Source organism: Hypanus sabinus, chromosome 23 (genome assembly GCF_030144855.1).
Source record: "Hypanus sabinus isolate sHypSab1 chromosome 23, sHypSab1.hap1, whole genome shotgun sequence".
Classification (NCBI taxonomy): domain Eukaryota; kingdom Metazoa; phylum Chordata; class Chondrichthyes; order Myliobatiformes; family Dasyatidae; genus Hypanus; species Hypanus sabinus.
In genome coordinates this window covers 53,400,672-53,415,741 of record NC_082728.1, presented here as the reverse complement: position 1 = coordinate 53,415,741, position 15,070 = coordinate 53,400,672, and the positions used below count along the sequence as shown (strand labels likewise).

Here is a 15,070-nt window from a genome sequence, read left to right as displayed (position 1 = left end):
TATTAGACAGAAGTTTTATTAATTGTGTAGGTCAATCTGAATCATCTTGAATTCCAGTAGATATCTTCTGACATTAATGCAGTCAATATGTTATTTTTCTAAGGGATGTTTTATTCTAAGTATCCATGACACAAATCCACATTTACATTAAACAGTAAATCACTTACTGATGTATACTTCTCTATATATAATTCACTTAAAGTAGATTAAATTCCTGCCATAAGTCACGCTAGGTAAACTATTTTATAATGTCAGATATCTGAAGCTCCCAATTAGTTCCCAACATTTAATTTACTCAAGGCTATATATTACAAATCATTGGAGCTATTAATCAAGCACAAGATTTTATGGATTTATATGATGAGCTTCACTAACTTTCAAGAGGTTCAAACAAGTTGGCCAATAAAGGATAGAAGGCTATGTCACTGCTCACCAACTTATGCAACTGATAACAGTGTCTAAGGACCAGAACCTATTATACTACATGTCTTTGTCCATACAAAGTAAAGTTCTCCTGTAACAGACAGGAGAATGGGAAGGTAATGCACTATTGTTGAAGTTAATATGGTACTTCGTATACAGTATCCCAGGGAGTTTACAGAGAGAGCTCAGCCTCTTTAACCTCAGTGTGAGCACCACCAGAGAGGTGAGCCTTTGACTTGCTGTGGAGAAAGTGAAGCTCCATGCCAGGGTTGAACCCATCTTTATCTGCAACAGCAGGTGAATGGTCCAGCTCTTTCTCCACACTGTTCCCAGATTGTGGGAATTCTTCCTTTGCATGTTTAGAATTGCAGGAGCTCTTCAGAGCACTGTGACTATTGCTGTCATCCACCCTGTGAAACCGAAAGAGAGAGAGGTCATTCAATTACAATCTGCACCTCTGCAACACCTCCAATATTTCAAGCTCACAAGACAAACAAGCAGCAGCAGATGAACGTTTGTGGGAAGTTGGAAAGGAGAGTTGTGGGTATTGAAACTTAATCAAAGTGATGTGACTGAGATTAAGTTTCCCTTTATTGCTGTTTCTCAGAGTGTATCATGAGTAGTGAAACGTCACTGTATTCCATGTAACACACTGCCTATCCACTGTATCTACTGTTCCCATCATTTTATACACCTCTATCAATATGCCTCCAATCCTCATTCTCTCCAAAGGGAAAAGCCCTATCTCATTCAACCTGTCCTCATTATAAGTCCTACCACATCTGCATTGCTCCCAATAATTGCTCACACCATTCACCCTTGAGAGCCCACTTTTTGATCCTATTAACCTGACTACTGCCATCAAAAGATATTGTCCAATAGTGACCTTTTCCACATTGTACACAACACTCTGATCACCAATGACACCTAAGCCCTGGAGAAGAGACCCCAGGCAGGTGCTGAGCCTTTGATAGACAATTGCAAGGCAATGCAGGCTTATTCTGTGCACTTTTCCAACAGGGAGGTTGCATACTTCTAACTAACAATGAGCTTCTATGTCCTGCCTACATGGTTTAGAAGGCCAGTGAGGGCTCAAACATGAGATTTGCTCTGCTAAGTTTCATACCCCAGTGGTTTAACTTACAGATGAACAAGTGAATGAACAGGCTGAAGTGGTGTATTTCAATGTGCAAAATGCATCAGAAGTAAACAGCAAGTTAAGCATGGCATCTTTTACATTCACATACTTTCCTACTTCAAATTCTGTGGCAGCCAATATAAAACAGAGATGGGGCTAGTTCCCAGCACCACAGTACTGAGCATCAGCTTCTGAACACTATTGTTTGAATATTAGGGTGAACTCACATTTGGATTAAGTACTGATAGATCAATGATGTGAAATATTAACTCTGTGTTTCCCTCTACGTATGCTGCCTGACTTGCTGAGAATCTCCAAGTGATTATTACTTCAGATTTCCCACATTTCATTCTTTTGCTTATTGATGTTTGTTTGCAAGTGGCTGTACCTATTCTGACTTAATCACTTCTGTTCACTTGTGATCATCTTCAACCTGAAGTATTAATGGTTTCTCCCTCCACTGTTTCCAGCACTTTCTACCTCTGTTCCAGATTTTTAGCATCTACAGTTTTGTTTTAAATTTTCAATTACGTATTGGTTCAGGTTTTGAGATCTAGACATCACTCACATGGCCAGGATTAATTGCCAACTCTAAATGTTTTTGTGAAGGTTGTAATGAGTCATCTTCTTTAACTACTGCAGTCCTTCCAGTGGAAATGCTCCAACAGAACTGTTGGCTGGAATTCTAGAACTTAAACCAAGGAAGCACCAGTGATATCTTTCCAAAACGTGACTTAGAGGGGAACCAGGTGTCCCCCTGCACCCACTGCATTGTCCATTCTCATGGTAGTGATCATGCTTGGGAGGTGCCATAATACTGGTGTAGGTGAGTAATAGTAGTGCATTTGTAGATGGTTCACACTTCTGGCACATCTGTCAGAACATTGACTACAGAAGCAGAGATGTTTTTAAGTTACAGTTAAAAGATATTGTGAGACCACATTTGGTATATTATATTTGGCTTTCATCACCCTGCTACAGGAGAGATGCTATTAAACTGGACAGAGTGTAAAGGAAATTTACAAAAGATTTTGCAAGGACTGAATTACATAGAAAGATTGAACAGGTTGGGACACTTTACACTGAAGTCTAGGATAATAAGGGGGTGGTCTTATAGAGGTGTATAAAATCCTGGCAGTGGTAGATGGTGTGAATGCATGCAGTTTTTTTCCTAGGGATAAAGAATCAAGAACTAGACGATATAGACAACAAGCGGAGGGAGATTTAATGGGAATCTGAGGCAACTTTGTCACTCAGTGGGTGGTCAAAATATGGAATGAGCTGTCAGAGGAAATGGGTGAGGCAGGTACATTAACAGCATTTAAAAGGTACTTGGACAGGTACATGGATAGGAAAGGTTTAAAGGGACATGGGTCAAATGTGGACAAATGGGATTGGCTTAGATTGGGATCTTGGTTGTCATGGACCAGTTAGGTCAAAGGGCTTGTTTTCATGTCTGCATGACTGTATGACTAGTGATATATACTGTATGACTAACTATTACATGATTGTATGACAAGCTATACATGATTGTATGACTAGCTATTACATGACTGGATGACTAGCTATTACATAACTGGATGACTAGCTATTACATGACTGGATAACTAGCTATACATGACTGGATGACTAACCATTATGTGCCAGTGGTGAGGAGAGTCAGCATGGAGGGTAGTGGAAGGGGTGACAACCAAATGAAGTGGCTGTGGAAGTTGCAGCAAGGGTTAAGATGATGTTGTGACAGAGACTGTGTGCAGACATTGTACAGCCACACAAGTTGAACACAGCCTTGAGAATCTAGCTCCTCTTTACACAGTCTCATTGTTCAGCCTGGGACCCAAGGTCACCAGGATATACCAAGACAAGACAAGAATGTTTATGAAAAATTGTAGGGCACACACTAGCTTTTGAACAGTTATTTTACTAAATCTGAGGTATTAGTGTCCATTAATGCATCAATTTTATTGCTTATTAACACCTGAACAGTATATTCTGATTAGTATCGTTAATGGTAAGACTCTTGGCAGCGTGGAGGATCGGGGGATCTTGGATACAAGTCCATTGGACACTCAAAGCTGCTGTGCTGCCGGCGACGGTGGTAGGGCCGGATACGATAGGGTATTTTAAGAGACTCCTGGATAGGTACATGGAGCTTAGAAAAATTGAGGGCTCTGGGTAACCCTGGGTAATTTCTAAAGTAAGTAAGTACATGTTTGGCACAGCACTGTGGGCTGAAGGGCCTGTATTTTGCTGTAGGTTTTCTATGTTTCTAGCTACTTATATATGACAATAATATGACTAGGAAGAGCACAGAGTTTTGATTGGATCAATATCTGTATAAAAATTGACAATTCTGAGCTGGAGTTTCGGAGCAGTTTGGTGACAAAGGTTCCTGTGTACAAGTAAATGATGTATGACTGGGAAATGAACACATGTTGTTTAAGTCCAGTTAATTGGTGCTGATGTGGTCCTTTGGAATTGCTGCTAAGCTCTCACCAGATATACCAGTTGTTATCAAGTCCAAGGTTCACACCACAGGTACCAGCACGAGACCAGAAGTGTTTTGGAAGCCATCTCTCCATATGAATTGTTGATGCTGTAATCTATTGTAAGAGAGAAACACACTTTATGGTTCTGTTGAAAGTTCTTTGACCTGAAATGTTAATTCTATTTCTCCTTCAACAGTACTGCTTGACATGATTACTAGCAGTCTCATTTTGATTTTCAAATGTCACACATGGAAAACAGTTGGAAGAAAACTTTATTCAAGAAAAACCCTGAATAAATGGAACTTTTTTTAAATTCAATGAGTCAAGCCAGGACTACCTCACAGCATACTCACCTGCCACTCAGTTGGAGCATGCTTAAATTGCTAAGAAGTCTGCTCAATCACAAAACTGAGAAGAACAAGGAACAGCAAAGAAGGGCCAAAGAGGACTGAACAAATGAGAAACTTGTAAAGGATATCAGCTTAGCACAAAAAGGTTTTATAATTTAGTGTAAATCCTTTGAAACTAGGTGCTGGTAAGAATAAATAAGAATAAATAAGTACCAGTATCATAGAATAATTGCTTTTTATCTGTTTTCAACTGGATGAAGATTTGTTGGATTATTTACCATTCAAAGAAATCACTGGTGAATCCAGGGTGGATAAATACTTGCAAAAAAAAATAGAATTCAGAAAATAATGGTACTAAAAATTGATATTCCCCCCAGTAACACACACAAAATGCTGGAGGAAATCAGCAGATCAGGCAGCATATTTAAAGATGAATAAAGAGTTGATGTTTTGGGCAGAGACCCTTCATCCCTTCATCAAAGTCCTGATGAAGGGTTACAGCCTAATATATCAACAATTTATTCCTCTCCATAGACGTTAGCTGACCTACTGACTTCCTCTAGCATTTTGTGTGTGTTTCTCTGGATTTCCAGCATCTGCAGAATCTCTTAAATTGACATTTCCCCAGGAGTTGATTGTTTCTACCCTAGGGGTTGTAATGAAAATACATGAATAAACAGTAGATTCAGCAGCCACAGTCTATCAAAGTGCCCTTCATTCATGTTCTGGCCACTAGGGGTACAATTCATTGTTTTGTATGCAGTTTATTTTGTACAAACATCACTTCCTGGACATAACCTGATTGTTACAGTATTTCGTGTGCAGGTTAATTTATACTTAGGTTGAAGCACACAGTAGAAAGGTATCCATCGCTATCTCTTTATTTGTCCTTGAAACTAATATCTGTGAGTCTTAAGTTTTGTTAATCTTGGTAAGCATTTACTAGATATATTTTGAAGGATTTTTATGTTTATCACCTATCATTATTAAGATATCATTACGTCATGAGTTTACTTTTGTTTACATAGCAAGTTATGAAGTGTTGCATGAGTGTGTTACCTTGGTTAGCACCAATTGCGAGAGGAATCAACAGTATTAGTATATTCAGGTGTGTGGCAATTCTGTATTGAGTTTAATACCTACAGTATTTTACATAACTTTCTGCAGTTTCACAAGTAAGATCTCATTAAATATCCACAAGGAAGTTTCTGTCTCAAGTGAATTCTGAGAAGGTATTTAACTCATTGCATAGCTTTGTATATGCACACTGCAAGAGCAGTAGAATTAAGCATTGTCCCTTCAGACTAGAAAGTAGTAACATAATTTGTTATTTAAGAAAACCCAAGGAGAAAAAGACCCATATTAAGATATGATTGCAATCTATAATTAAGGGAAGAGAAACTGAATATTTACAAAATGTTGAGTTGATCAAGAGAGCAAACATGACTTATACAGGACTGACCATATACCAGGTACAGGTATATTAAGAGCAAAAGGATAGTAAGGAATAAAATTGGTCCTCTTGAAGATCAGTGTGGTCGGCTATGTATGGAACCAAAAGAAATGGGGAGATCTTAAATCGGTTTTTTGTGTCTGTATTTACTAAGGAAACTGGCATGGAGTCAATGGAAATAAGGCAAACAAGTAGTGAGGTCATGGAATCTATACAGATTGAAGAGGAGGAGATGTTTGTTATCTTGAGGCAAATCAGAGTAGATAAATTCCCAGGACCTGACAGAGTATTCCCTTGGACCTTGAAGGAGACTAGTGTTGAAATTGAAGGGGCCCTGGCAGATATATTTAAAATGTTGGTATCTACAGGTGAGGTGCTGGAGGATTGGAGGATAGCTCATGTTGTTCTGTTGTTTAAAAAAGGCTCAGAAAGTAATCCAGGAAATTATAGGCTGGTAAATTTGACGTCTGTAGTAGGTAAATTATTGGAAGGAGTACTAAAAGATAGGATCTACAAGTATTTGGATGGACAGGGACTTATTAGGGAGAATCAACACGACTTAGTGCGTGGTAGGTCATGTTTAACAAATCTATTAGAGTTTTTTGAGGAGGTTACCGGGAAAGTGGATGAAGGGAAGGCAGTGGATGTTTTCTACATGGACTTCAGTAAGGCCTTTGACAAGGTCCAACACAGGAGGTTAGTTAGGAAGATTCAGTCACTAGGTCTACATGGTGAGGTAGTAATTTGGATTAGACATTGGCTCAATGGGAGAAGTCAGAGAGTGGTAGTGGAGGATTGCTTCTCTGAGTGGAAGACTGTGATTAGTGGTGTGCCACAGGGATCAGTGCTGGGTCCATTGTTATTTGTCATCTATATTAAATGATCTGGATGATAATGTGGTAAATTGGATCAGCAAATTTGCTGATGATACAAAGATTGGAGGTGTAGTGGACAGTGAGGAAGGTTTTCAAAGCTTGCAGAGGAATCTGGACCAGCTGGAAAAATGGGTTAAAAAATAGTAGATGAAGTTTAATACAGACAAGGGTAAGGTATTGCACTTTGGAAGGACAAACCAAGGTAGAACATACAAGGTAAATGGTAGGGCACTGAGGAGTACAGTAGAACAGAGGGATCTAGGAATACAGATACAAAATTCCCTAAAAGTGGCGTCACAGGTAGATAGGGTAGTAAAGGGAGCTTTTGGTACATTGGCCTTTATACATCAAAGTATTGAGTATAAGAGTTGGAATGTTATGGTGAGGTTGTAAAAGGCGTTGGTGAGGCCAAATTTGGAGTATTGCATACAGCTTTGGTCACCTGTTACATATCCATGACGTGACAGTGGTGTACTTGTCACGTGACAGGTGTTGAAGCTATACTGGACTTGAGGTAATGGTCTTGTGATGGTGAAGTGACGTCATTTTCCCACCAGTAGAGGTCATGTGACAGGTTTTTTTTTACAGGGTATAAAAGGAGGACCCCTCCCTGTGAGGAGGGACAGTTCGTGGCTGGATTTGCCATGTTGACTTCTTGCCACTGCGTGATTTAATGTTATGACGCAGTTTAGTTGAAGGATGAAGTTTTATTTAATGCCTAAAGTTTAAAAGGTCATTGCCAGCAGTTTCTTTATAACACTGCTGGTTGAGATTCAGTGGAGAGTGAAGATCGGAGTTCGGGAGTTAAAAGATCGAGGGAAATAAATTTCGACGGTGAAACAGGTTCGACCTTGTTTAATCCTCATTCGGAAGGAATTCGTTGACTGTCCCTGTGTTAATCCCTGTGAATAGCAGAAAGGATTGGGAACAGTGTTGTAAAGGAAAGGTCAGTGCCTTTAAGCCGTTATATATCATCTTCGTGGGAAAAGTAGTTCGACGGGGAATTGCAACAACACGACGTGAAAGAGAATTTAAATCATCTTAAAAGTCTCTCCCTTAAATGGACTGTAAGCATTTTGAACTTCTGCAATACTACTTTGAAGAACTGTTTTTGCAACATCGCTTTAAGAACTGTTTAAGCTTCATTGCTTTAAGAACTATTTAAGCTGCCACACAGCAGCTGATTTCCGGTTACGTTAGTGATTTGTTTACTTTTGGGAGTTTGTTTTTCAGTTAAACGTTTTGTTTGTTATAAAAACCCCTGCCTCACTCATATATTTATTGTTGCTTGAATCCGTAACACACCAAATTACAGGAAGGATATTAATAAGGTTGAAAGAGTGCAGAGAAGGTTTACAAGGATGTTGCCGGGACTTGATAAACTGAGTTACAGAGAAAGGTTGAATAGGTTAGGACTTTATTCCCTGGAGCATAGAAGAATGAGAGGAGACTTGATAGAGGTATATAAAATTATGATAGGTATAGATTAAATGAATGCAAGCAGGCTTTTTCCACTGAGGCTAGGGGAGAAAAAAACCAGGGGACATGGGTTAAGGGTGAAAGTTTAAAGGGAACATGGGGGGGTTCTTCTTCACACAGAGAGTGGTGGGAGTGTGGAATGAGCTGCCAGATGAAATGGTAAATGTGGGCTGACTTTTAAAATTTAAGAAACACTTGTCAGGTACATGGATGAGAGGTGTATGAAGGGATATGGGCCAGGTGCAGGTCAGTGGGACTAGGGAGAAAAATGGTTTGGCACAGCCAAGGGCCAAAAGGCCTGTTTCTGTGCTGTAATGTTCTATGGTTCTATGGTTCTGTATCTGACAAATGTGCTGTAAACTTTTGAGAAAGTATCTGAAACCATTGACAGATGAATGACAATGTGTTTTATAGGAAACGGAGAGCATTAAATGTAAAAGACCAATATTAAAACAAAATGTTCACTATTTATGTCATAGATTTGGGTGAGGAGGTGAGAGGTAATAATGTTGATCATATATCACTGAGTGGTGGTGAAAATTGCAAGAAACATGCAGAGTAGCTAGCTATAGGGGATAAGTGAAGACTTGGCTAAGGTAGGCTTAGTGAAGATATGGTAAATGAAGTAGAATAAGGAAACATGAAATGATTTCTACTTTGGTAAGGAAAATGGTGGGAAATTAAAAGATATTGGTGTTCAGAGCAATTTGGTGTGCTGAAAGTTAACAGAAGATACAGACAATTAGGGAAACTAACCACTTTGCAATAGCATTTGAGTACAAGATTACAGATAACCTACTGCCATTATAAAGGTCCCTGCTGATACTGAGTTAAGTGCAGGGGCAGTGGAACCATGAAGCTGGATAAACATTGTATCTGGACCCAGTAACAGTTGATTCATCTCGAGCAACTTGAGTCACCTGAATGAGATCATCCACCCTGATTTGAAGGCATGTATAGGAACATACATGTTTAATTTTCTTTATCTAACTGTATTATATGTCCTTAATTACTTAATAGCAACCAAATGTGTATTTTAAGTTAAGTTTTAATTTTTTAATGACTTAATTTGTTTCCAACATTCAAATACCCCTGATCATCAGAGGTATCTGGAACAAGTGAACTGGCTGTCTGACAGTTTTGCCTATTGAATGAGGTATCAAGAGCAGTCAGATTTTCAGAGCTAGGCAGCTACCAAAGGTTAGTGTGGCCAGATGGGTAATGGACCAGATGCCATGTAATCCTGCCCAACTCCTTTTGCATAATCAAAACATCCCGAGGCATTAGATGGGAACATGAGCAACCAAAAGACATGGTGGAATCAAAACATTTCTTTCCTATACTCCAGACACAAACATATATAATAATGTATATGAACCTAGCACCTGGGCTTGCCAGAATACATCATAATTCTTCATCACCCGTCGAAGTGTGTGGGCCATCAAAAAGATAAAGAGAATGACCATCATCTGGAAGGTCATCATAATGTAGGACACATATAAAATCTTGACCATGAAAGGAGTATACTTGTCATAGTTCAGTGGGATGTCAAGGAGTCCAAAAAAGAGCATGAAGACCAGGAATATCAGATTCTTAAAGCCATGAAAATGCAGCCACTCAGAAGGATCAAGCTCTTTGAATGACAAGTGTAGCGCTGGAATGAAAAGAAACAAGTATCAGCATCAATCTCCAAACCTAACAATAATGTATGTGTTTTATAGGATTAAAACAGCATTTGACAACAAGCCACAAAAGATACGGCTAAAATAATTAAGGAATATTTAGTCATGAGGATAGTGAAAGGGTGAGAGAGAAGAAAGAAACTGTGTGCCCAATGGATTTGCTTTTAAGATGGATAGATAGTTCAAGTGAAGTTCTTTATAGTTTGTTCTTGTTGCACAGAGCGAATGAGGAGAACCCAAGTGCAGGACACAGGCACAGAGATTGAGTTGGGGATGCTGGCGTAGGCGTGAACGTTTAACAGCAAACAGGAAGAATCTTGACACGGAGCTCTGATATGGAGTTTTGACATGGAGACGGGATTTTCATGGAATATCTTGAAACTGGAGCTGAACGTGGAACAAATGGTTATAAGAAGTCGAGAAATGAAGTTATCACATGGGAATGGACCAACAAACTGGCAACCTGTGATAGTGACACCATCATATTTATTTCATAGTCTCTGATGAAAACCAGGTGTACTGTAATTGAGTAACTAGAGCAAATGGAGATCTAATGACTGAAATTAGGGCATAATCAGGGAAAAAGAAGCATTAAAAGGGAACAGCCAACCAGAGCCATGACAGTTCTAAACTAGGTATAGGCAGAATAATACAGAATTTCTAATAAGGCTAAATTGAAGAGGAACGTAGATCACAACATACACTGGTGATATCAAAACTGAATCTAATAAATATAAAGCCAACAATGTTTACAGCAGAGGAGAAGGTCCATTCAGGATTGTGAGGAGTTAGAGAAAGGCAAAGAAGTTCTAGACAGTTCAATGCTATAACAGTAATACATTTGGGAAAAAGGTCATAGAATCAGCACAGAAGGAAGCTATCCAGTCCATCCATACTAGCATTCAAAGAGGAATCCAGTTCATTATATTCACATATTCCTACAATTCCCCCTCCATTACAGTCATTATGTAACTCTCTTTTGAATGCCACAATCAAATCTATATTCACCATTCTATAATATAGTGAATCCCAATCCTAAATACTCACAGAATATACAATGATGGTTATAGTCTTAAATGGAGTAAAGGAAAAAGACAGCCATGGATTAATAATGTCAACACCACAAGGAATGTGGCTTTGTAGGAGAACGTACTGAAGTGAATTTAGTGGGGTCAGCTTTTATGTTGTTACTCTGATTCAAATGTAAGTTTTATAATGTAAGAACTAGAACAAAAAAAGAAAACAGTCTATTTTCTTTTTAACAAAATTATAATCAATATCAGGGAGGTACATCACCATGGGAAAATTCTACATACGTCAATAGAACATTATTGGAGAGAAGTTTACTTATACTTACCTGTGGTAAATCCTATTAGTACCATTGTCATTAATACCACAAATGTCAAAAATTTCTCCAAAATAATCTGAAGGGGAAATAAAGAAAACTGGTAATTAATATTTGCTGTCAGTAACCAATCATTCAGGTAACTGTGCAACACACTCAAAATGCCAGAGGAACTCAGTGTGTCTCAAACCAAATCACTGACTGATTATTAACCTCCCCCCCCCCATAGATGCTACCTGACCTGCTGACTTCCTTCAGCACTTTGTGTTTGTTCAAGATTTTGTGAATCTGCAGAAGCTCTTGAGGTTCAGATAATTGTTCCTGTCTACACTACAAACAAGTATAAACCCTTACAGCAGCAAATATAGGAAAATGCTTATGAATTAACTGACGATAATAACTTCTCAGACACACAGCAATACCTCCCTAAAACATCAGTGAAACTAATGTTATTTGACTGATTACCAATTAGTATGGGGTCTACAATGCTTGAACTTCTTAGGGAGACTTATTTCATGAGACCGAAACATTATTATGCTGCTGAATCATAAAAAAGCATACACAATAAAGGGAATGCACATTGCAGCAGAGATGAATTTTTCTACCTTCAGCTTTACCTGTTTGCCTTCATTATGCAGCTCAATCTTTTGAACTAAGTAATGGCCAATCAGGCCATCAAGCCTCTTCCTCCATGACACTCTCAAGTAATAAAAGTCGAACTATCTTAGTCCTAAGAGTCACAGTATCCACAGTTTTAAATGCAGCACAAGGGACCATTCATCTGTTCAGTAGCTACAGTTTTGTAAAATTTCTCCATTATTCCTTTAGAGGAACCAAACAACATGGGATGAAAATAGTAATTGATTCATTGTTTCTGATAGTTCCAGGAACTTGAAACCATCCACCTGACCTACTTGATTACACAAGGATCCTTATTCCAATAAATGAAAACTCTGTTGAGCTGGTGAACCATTACTCCATAAGACCATAAGAGGTAGATGCAGAATTAGGCCATTTCGTCCATCGAGTCTACTCTGCCATTTCATTATGGCTGAACTATTTTCCCTGAGCCCTGGTCTCCTGCCTTCTCCCTGTATCCCTTCTGGCCCTGATTAATCAAGAATCTATCAACCTCTGCCTTAAATATACATAAAGACTTCACTCCACAGCTGCCTGTAGCAAAGAATTCCACAGATACACCACTCTCTGACTAAAGAAATTCCTTTTCATCTCCATTCCAAAAGAATGCTGTCTATTTTAAGGTCATGTCCTCTGGTCCTAGACTCTCCCACCTTAGGAAACTTCCTCTTCACATCTCACTCTATTAATGTCTTTACACATTCAATAGTTTTCAATTAGGTCACTGCTCATTATTCCGAATTCCAGTGAATACAGGCCCAGAGCCATCAAACGCTCTTCATATGACAAACCTGGAATTACTTTTATGAACTCTTTTGAACCCTCTCCAGTTTCAGCATATCCTTTCGAAGGTAAGGGGCCCAAAACTGCTCACGATACTCCAAGTGAGGCCTCCCCAGTGCTTTAATTTGCTTCAACATTACATCATGCTTTTATATTCTATTGCTCTTGAAATGAATGCTAACATCACTTTTGCCTTCCTCACCACAGACTCAACCTGCAAATTAACCTTTAGGGAATCCTGCACAAGGACTCCCAAGTCGCTTTGCACCTCAGATTTTTGAATTTTCTCTCCCTTTCATTTTTTCTACCAAAGAACATGACCACACATTTCCTGACACTGTATTCTGTCATTTCTTTTCCCATTCTCCTAATCCATCTAAGTCCTTCTGTAGCTACTTCCTCGAAATCACCTGCCCCTCTTCCTGTCTTCGTATTATCCACAAACTTTGCAATGAAGCCATCGATTCCATCATCCAAATTACTGATATGTAACGTAAAAAGAATCGGTCCCAACACAAACCCCTGTGGAACACCACTTGTCACCCCATGTCAAGTCAAGTCAAGTCATTTTTATTGTCATTTCGACCATAACTGTGAGATGTGGCAGTCTTGGGGGAACTCCCCTCTCCCACAGAGTCACATCTGCCAGAAGTGCTTACGGCTGGGTGATCTGGAAGACCGTGTGAGGAATCTGGAGCAGCAGCTGGATGACCTTCGACTCATAAGGGAGAATGAGGCATCCATAGATGAGAGCTACAGGGAGGTAGTCACACCTAGGCTGCCGGAAGCAGGTCGTTGGGTGACACTCCAAAGGGGGAAAGCGAAGAAGAGTAGACAGGTAGTGCATAGCACACCTGTAGACATTCCCCTGAATAATTAGTTTACCGTCCTGGATGCTGTTGGCGAGGACGACTGACCAGGTGTGAGCCATGGTAGCAGAGCCTCTGGCACTGAGTCTGACACTGTGGTGCAGAAGGATAGGATGGAGAAGAGGAGAGCTGTCATCATTGAAGACTCTATAGTCGGGGAGCAGACAGGAGATTTTGTGGACGTGAGAAGGATACCCGCATGGTTTGCTGCCTCCCGGGTGCCAGGGTCTGGGATGTCTCTGACCGGGTGCATGACATCCTGGTACGAGAAGGAAAGCAACCAGAAGTTGTGATACATATTGGTACCAACGATATAGGCAGGAAGAGGGATGAGGTCCTGAAGTGTGAGTTTCATGAACTAGGCAGAAGGCTAAAGAACAGGACCTCAAGGGTGGCGTTCTCAGGATTGCTGCCAGTACTATGTGACAGTAATGGTAAGAATTGGAAGAGATGGTAGTTCAATGCGTGACTGAGGAGTTGGTGCAGGGAGCAGGGTTTTAGATTTTTCGATCATTGGGATCTCTTCTGGGGAAGGTGGGACCTGTACAGATTGGATAGGTTGCACCTGAACTCGAGGGGGAAGCAATATCCTTGCAGATAGGTTTGCTAGCATGGTTCGGGAGGGTTTAAACTAATTTGCAAGGGGGATGGGACCTGGAGCGATAGAGCAGTGAAAGAAGTGCATGGAGTAAAGCCAGATCTAACATATAGAGAGGCTTTGAGGAAAGAGAAGCAGAATAAAGTGTGTAAAAGTAGTAAGGTAGAAGGGCTAAAGTGTGTGTATTTCAATGCAAGAAGCATCAGGAAAAAAGGTGATGAATTGAGAGCTTGGATACATACATGGATTATGATGTAGTGGCCATTACGGAGACTTGGCTGGCACCAGGGCAGGAATGGATTCTCAATATTCCTGGATTTCAGTACTTTAAAAGAGATAGAGAGGGGGGAAAAGGGGAGGAGGGGTGGCATTACTGGTCAGGGATACTATTACAGCTGCAGAAAGTGGGGGTAATGTAGCAAGATCCTCTTTTGAGTCAGTATGGCTGGAAGTCAGGAACAGGAAGGGAGCAGTTACTCTACTGGGGGTATTCTATAGGCCCCCTGGTAGCAGCAGAGATACTGAGGAGCAGATTGGGAGGCAGATTTTGGAAAGGTGCAAAAATAACAGGGTTGTTATCATGGGTGATGTTAACTTCCCTAATATTGATTGGCATTTGATTAGTTCCAAGGGTTTAGATGGGGCAGAGTTTGTTAAGTGTGTCCAGGATGGATTCCTGTCACAGTATGTTGACAGGCCGACTAGAGGGAATGCCATACTAGATCTACTATTAGGTAATGAGCCGGGTCATCTGGGGGACAGTGATCACTGCTACCTGGCATTTAGCATTATCATGGAAAAGGATAGAATCAGAGAGGACAGGAAAATTTTTAATTGGGGAAGGGCAAATTATGAGATTATCAGGCTAGAACTTGCGGGTGTGAATTGGGATGATGTTTTTGCAGGGAAATGTACTATGGACATGTGGTCGATGTTTAGGGATCTCT

General features: G+C 40.0%; 1 protein-coding gene across 1 annotated transcript in view; it reads right to left on the bottom strand.

Annotated features, from left to right (window-relative positions):
* Positions 1–595: 595 nt before the first annotated feature.
* Positions 596–15,070, bottom strand: part of LOC132380197 (transient receptor potential cation channel subfamily V member 6-like) — a 102,399-nt gene continuing 87,924 nt past the window's right edge. The window contains exons 12-15 of the mRNA XM_059948885.1: positions 11,247–11,313; positions 9,593–9,861; positions 4,058–4,164; positions 596–833 (exon numbers count right to left, since the gene is read on the bottom strand). Coding sequence (XP_059804868.1) covers positions 596–833; positions 4,058–4,164; positions 9,593–9,861; positions 11,247–11,313 — 681 coding nt within the window. The remainder of the gene's footprint in view (positions 834–4,057; positions 4,165–9,592; positions 9,862–11,246; positions 11,314–15,070) is intronic.